Source organism: Eutrigla gurnardus, assembly GCF_963514095.1.
Source record: "Eutrigla gurnardus genome assembly, chromosome: 12".
In the NCBI taxonomy this organism is placed as follows: Eukaryota; Metazoa; Chordata; class Actinopteri; order Perciformes; family Triglidae; genus Eutrigla; species Eutrigla gurnardus.
This window is the reverse complement of record NC_139926.1, coordinates 10,907,534-10,913,916: the sequence shown is the minus strand read 5'-3', so window position 1 is coordinate 10,913,916 and position 6,383 is coordinate 10,907,534. Positions and strand designations below refer to the sequence as shown.

Sequence of the window (6,383 nt, the reverse complement as noted above, 5' to 3'; positions counted from 1 at the left end):
AAAGACATAATTTCATGTTGTCAAAAAGAATATCAGCACTAAGAACATCCTGCTGCATCAACATCTGGTACATGTCAAAACAGTAGCTGTGAAGTTACCTTCAACAAAACACCAAGATTATTTAAATTGATATTGGCAATCCTTTTTGTTAGATGCAGTAGGTGTTAGTTGGTGTTAAGATGTTAGGTAGGTCAGGTGTGTTGAATGCTACTCATTTATTTTCATTAATAATAATATGTCTTGCTTTAGTCTATATTTTTCTTTCTAAATAGAACATTCAAACATTCACAAAGCATACATTTATTGAATTCATTCCAGAAGAATGAAGTCTAGCTTGGCTCACCTGAAGTCATATCTTGTCTGCGCTAAGCCTCCCACGCCACTGACAGGCAACAAGTAAAGTCGGCAATGACATTTGTAGTCTGCTGCTCTCAGAAATGCAGTAGGTTGCACATACAATGCATGCGGCTGCATCAGAAAATAAAAAGAAATAACTGAGGTGTACTCAGGTCAGAAAATAATAATATTCACACTTTGAACATATGGCCTGTGTCCTCATTACACTAAGTGTGAAGGTAGACTGATGAGTACCTATAGAGCCAGGGGCTGGCGGTTCAGCTCTGGTAGCTGGCCAGATGGACTGGAGGAAGTTGCTCCCCTTTCTGAAGACGGCTTTCACCTGAATGCTTCTCACAACCAACAACATACTGAGATTGCAATGTTTGACCCGTACACAGAGGCATTTTGTGAATTCATCTTGAATTATGCATTCAGTATTTCACGCTTCGACCACTATTCCCACAGCATCGCATGCACAATACAAAGATGATGTTCATAGGGAAACCCACATCCGATACATATCATTATGCCATCAGCTAATAATGTAAAAATATCCAGCTGTTCAGCACTTCCAATCAATCATCTTGAAAACAAGGGGAACATTCCGTCACAAAACTTATTCTATGATAAGACACCAACTGGCATGGGAAGTAAATAGTTCTTGAAGAGCATTAGCGGCAAACAGTGTCTTGAGGTTGATTATCTCAGTGACTAATGCTCTGTCACTCTGTGGTATGAGAGGGCCCAGCGAGGACCCCCGTTAATGGAGCCTGAGCAGGTGCTGAAAGCCCGCTGACATCAGGGGGGAGTGCACTGACAAGAATTTCTGATGAATTTCAATTACTGGTCTATTAAAGCTAATGAGGTAAATGAGCAGCCAGAATGCATTTGCGAGATAGCTTGAGACAAGAGTTCAGCGGCTTGACATCATTTTGTGTGCATGCAGACGCTATGTATAAGTGCTATTGTTAGAACTGTGTCTGTGTTAGCCTGCTGAGTCAAATTACAAGTGCCTCTGGATTTTTCCAAACATTAGGTTTACTGGTTTTTGGTTATGTTTAATAAAAGTTAGAGTTTCTCACTCTAGGCTGCAATGCTGTACCTAAATGTAAGGGCAGTGTGCCATCTACTGGTGTACCTGCAATGGAGCACAGATAGGCCTACAGGAACAACTGTATTATTTGACATGTGGTGCCATCTGCTGGCTTTCCAATGAACAGCATCATGTTTAAAAAATGTATTTAATGACTAACCTAGCTCTCTCTAATGGCATCGGACATCTACTATATGAGCATGATATTTGTCAAACACACCATCATTACTGGCCTTCTGCTGCTGGTTTAAAACTGAAACTGCTATGAGGTGTGAACAAGGTGTCTGGAACAGTTATGTCAATGGCACTTTGGCAGCAGTTAGCCTCAGTTTGTGCCTCTTATGTGAAAAATACAAGGCTTTTACCTACTTTTATTTTTTGTGAAAAAATAAATGAAGAAATATTTGAAACCATATGAATGAGGGGTGGTTTTCTTCTCAATGTAGAGGCTATTTGGGAAAAAAAACTATACCCTCTGTTGCAGTGCATTGTGTATTGTTAAATAATCTTTTAAAAGGTGACAGTTACCATTAAATGCAGTAAAATACAATATGTTAATACAGATATTTTCTGTGTGTACCCTTGTAATTTTATAGCCAAACCTATTCCTACTATTAAAAAAACAAACAAACTGTACATTAACATTGATTTTTGCAATTTCAATGTTTTCCATCTTTTAAATGATGGTGCATTTGTTTTTTTCATGAACCTTCTCAATCCATCTACATTCACAGTGTGTCAACACACTTATCCTCGATGTAAATGTCTTCAGCAGCATCAACATCAGGAAATGTTGGCTCTGCATCAGCAGATATTTATAACGGCTGTGATACAACAGAACACAGTATGTAAGTAAACAGGATCCCAAACGGGATACAACATAATGACACAAGTTACTAAAGTACTGAGCTGGTATCCAACACAGACTCACATTTAGAGCTAATCAGTGTAGCAAGATGTGGCTGAGCCCATCATACCACGATATCATGGATCATCGCAGTTATTATTTATTTAGTGGTTCCACTTACCATGATGCTGCTAGGGCGGGATAACCTGACTGCATGGAAAAACCCTTAATACTGTTAGTAGAAGTGAAAAAAAATTCAGTTGAATGAGCAAGTCATGCAGCCTAATACTGTACAGAGGACCAATTGGTAACATTCTTTCATTCACTTTGTAAATGCAGTTTGTTGGTTTTAAAGACTTCACCTCACCGATGTTTACCTTGCAGGAAACAGAAGAGAGGGAAATAAGAAGTGGCTCATAAAACTCAGTAAAACAAAACTTTCACACTTTGGTTTTGGTACAGAAAATGAAAATATAACATTATTATACATGAGTGGGATTTAGTGGTGCTGGTATGAGGATGTGGTTACCTTTATAAAGGTTATTCAGCAGTTTAAATGTGTAGCACCTCTATTGAACAGGTTTGGACTGGAAAGTCAATGTGTATTCAGATTTGCCTATATTCCCTTATAAACAAGGAAGAATGCCTTATCCTAAACATTTGAACTAAGCTAGAAATTAAACAGCCAGTTGATGGCAGCAGTGTGTCTGTGGAACATCGTGCTGCTTGTGATCGCGGACTGATTGTTCCCCCTTTTTGACCCTGGGAACTTGGTGTCTACTTGGTAAAAAGCTTGTGTTGATGTTCTTTCTGTAATCTGTTCATAGCTGTATGATGTTGAGTGTTTTTTTCTTCCAGAAGATACTTTAATATTACACCATATCATTGTATTTATTGTTCATCTCCAGCTTGTAGACAAGAGAATGAGACACAATTAGTGTGTTGCAGCACGCCAGTTGTATGCAAAGTGTATTTATTGATCATTTGGCAAACATACAGAGTAAATGAGGTGAATAAAGGCTAAAGAGACTGAAAACTACTGAATGGTATCTTAGCAACAGGTGAATATACTGTGCTTGCTATCAAATGGCAGGGTAAAGTGAACGTATGAAGAAAAATCAGAATGCATGACCCTGTGCCCATTAGACATATCAAGCATAAACAAGTATGCAGCTCATATTGCCGTTGAAGAATACCCTGCCATCTTTCTCAGTGCTGCACTTGTTTCTGAGCAGGTGTAATATGCCTGCTCTGACCTCTGGGGTGAAGGACTGGTAGAAGTGCTCATTCGCCGTCATGAAATCCAGGAGACGCACTCCAGTCTGGCTGCTTGGGTCGAAGCACTCGGTGATGTCGAAGGTGTTGGGAATGGCGTGCTCCTCATATTTCAGACCCTGGCTCTTCAGACAGGCGATGATCTCTCCTGATGAGCGGTACTCTGTGATGACGTCGACACAGAGCTCCTTCCTGTAAGTCTTCCACAGGGTGTCCCAGCCGGAGTTGGCTGCATATGATGAGATTAAATATGTGTTAATATCTGATGGAATATATTGATAATAATAATAATACACCTATGTTTTTTTCAGTTAAGAGGTCATCCATGGACTTTAAATAACAGTGGGCTGTTAGACTCAACAGTAGTCATCACAAAAACCCAAGAGGGCTCTACCAGCACAAAATGACATGGATAAGTATTGGCCAAAGTTTTGCTCTTCAGTAAAGATTAAGACACAGGTTAGGATGAACAAGGAAAGGAAGCAGTAGGGGGAACAAGTTGTATTTACCTGTTTCATTGATGATCATAAGCATGCCATTGTTCTTCAGGATGCTGTGGTAGAATCTGATGGTATCAGCAAGGTTATCCACATAGTAGAGCATCTTTAAAAGAGAGAGTTGTAATGAACCTTTAATGCCACCTTTTGGTTTGAAGCTTGTTAATGTCAGGGACACTTGAGTCAAAGGAAACAGAGCTCTAATCTTGAAGCACTTTTGTTTGACAGAAAATGTCCTGCTGATTTGCTTTCCACTGAACTCCAGCGGCAGCAGAGGATTTACGGGCCGCTAAATAAATGTCATGGCTTGTGAGACACTTCACTTTCAAATTGTAGGTCTCAAAATCAAAAGGCATAATACCTGAACCATATGTATGAAGTCAAATCTCTTCATGTCTCCTTTTGCTTTGACTTGGGTCTCATAGTTCTCACTGCTCATGACATGCCAATCAAATGGGATCTTCTGGAGGTTGGTGGTCTTTGCTACCAAAACTATAATTTGGATATCAAACAAAAACAAAGAACAGAGAAAGTAGAGATTGAGATACATAGTATATACTGTGTATACTGTATATAACAGATGACAATGACCACGGCATAAGCACAGATTATAATCAGAAGAAGAATTCAAAGGCACATGAGGGACAAATACAAATCTACAAATGTGTCACTGTTGTCAATACCTTTGAAGTTGTCTATGAGCTGAGAGCTGCCCTCCACAATGTCAGTAGTGATCGGCACAGCGGGGAACGTAGACTGTAGGACAGTGAGTATCTGGGCATCCACCTCCCCTGGAAGACACCAGGAAGTCACATCCAAATCCTACTGACTGAATGCTGCTTTGGTGTGAAAAACCTTGAATATTGCAAACATCTCAAGGTGGACTATTAATAATAATAATAATAATAATAATAATAATAATAATAATAATAATAATAATAATAATAGATTGTATTTGTAGTGCATTTTTCATTAAATTAATCTCAGAGTGCTTACATAAAAAATAAGCATAAAAGCATAGGCATAAAAAACATCAAATAGGGGGCGCAATTTAGCAATCAAAAGCCTTTTTGAATAAAAAGGTTTTCAGACCTGCTTTCAAAGAATCCAGGCTCTTTACTGTGTGTGTGTGTGTGTGTGTGTGTGTGTGTGTGTGTGTGTGTGTGTGTGTGCCTACTCATTTTCAACAGTGTTTTCTCAGCTGCAGTTTCCATGAGAGGGAGTGAAAGTGAGTGCGTGTGAAAGAGATTTTGCTCTATAGTCTTATCATTTTGGAATATGAACATTTACAATGATTTTGCCGTTGTGCAATAATGCATGTTATCTATGATCTGGATTGACCCTGCTCTTGGGGCACGGTGCCAACTGTAGCTTTGATCAACATGTCCTCCTGTGAAACATCAATGTGCCATTTGTGTCCCTGATTTATGATTAAAAGTAAAGCCACGCCCTGATTTGTTCCACCTGTGTCTAATCACCCTGCTCTCCTTCTGTTTCTCTGTGCTTTCAGTGTCTGGTCGTCGCGTCGGCTCTACTGGACTCCAACCAGTAGAGGGTTGGGAAATCAAAGGGGAAGCAGGGTGAGGCTCGGCAAACGCAACTGCCCTGTGGGGCAGGCATGTTGTTGTGGGCTTTAGAGCACACATTCCACAGTCTGGACTGGAGCTGAATGTTTAAGAACATAAACCACACAATAATCTCTTACACTCGTGGATCTTTGCCACCGTGCGTCACAGTTAGTAACAGCCAAAAGGACAAGAACAAACAAGTGTTCACACAACAGTTACCAGTTAATGTATCTCATCACATACCTCCGCCGCTTCCGACACCCAGGACATCCAGGCTGATTTTACCTGAGCCAACTCTGTAACACATGATAGAGGGCTACAATTGTAATTTACAATTGAAACTGTAAAATGAAATGTTGGAATGGTGAAAATAAACAAATAAATACATTTATACTACACATAATAACTAAGATATGTCTGTGTTTTATTATCATGCATTTTCAACCCATGGCATTTTGCTTGTGTGCTTAACGTGTCACGAGAAGCCTGTCAGTAAACTACTGCCCGTGGTGAGCAGAGTGAAGGATTGTTGGTAAAGACCCACTTCCTTATCTTTCCTGCATGTGCCATTGATGATGCATTTGAATAAGATTTGCAAAAATTGATTGTTTTTTGTTTTTTTTTTAAAGAAGAGAGAGAAAACTTCTGGTGAATGATCAATAAAATTGTAGAGTACAAGTTCGAAGTGGTTGTGTCATTATTTGTTAGAATACTCTGTTACTCTAACACAGTGTAGAGTAGCCTTAAAAATTGATTAAAATGAA

At 39.4% G+C, this 6,383-nt stretch overlaps 1 protein-coding gene across 3 annotated transcripts in view; it reads right to left on the bottom strand.

The window, feature by feature from the left end:
* Window positions 1-3,232: 3,232 nt before the first annotated feature.
* LOC311022348 (histamine N-methyltransferase A-like) overlaps window positions 3,233-6,383 on the bottom strand; it is a 72,774-nt gene continuing 69,623 nt past the window's right edge. For all 3 annotated transcript variants that reach the window (XM_084023539.1, XM_084023540.1, XM_084023541.1), the window contains 5 exons: window positions 5,863-5,915; window positions 4,735-4,842; window positions 4,413-4,543; window positions 4,064-4,157; window positions 3,233-3,783 (listed from right to left, as the gene is read on the bottom strand). In XM_084023539.1, the coding sequence (XP_083879665.1) occupies window positions 3,431-3,783; window positions 4,064-4,157; window positions 4,413-4,543; window positions 4,735-4,842; window positions 5,863-5,915 (739 nt within the window). In that variant the 3' untranslated portion in view covers window positions 3,233-3,430. The remainder of the gene's footprint in view (window positions 3,784-4,063; window positions 4,158-4,412; window positions 4,544-4,734; window positions 4,843-5,862; window positions 5,916-6,383) is intronic.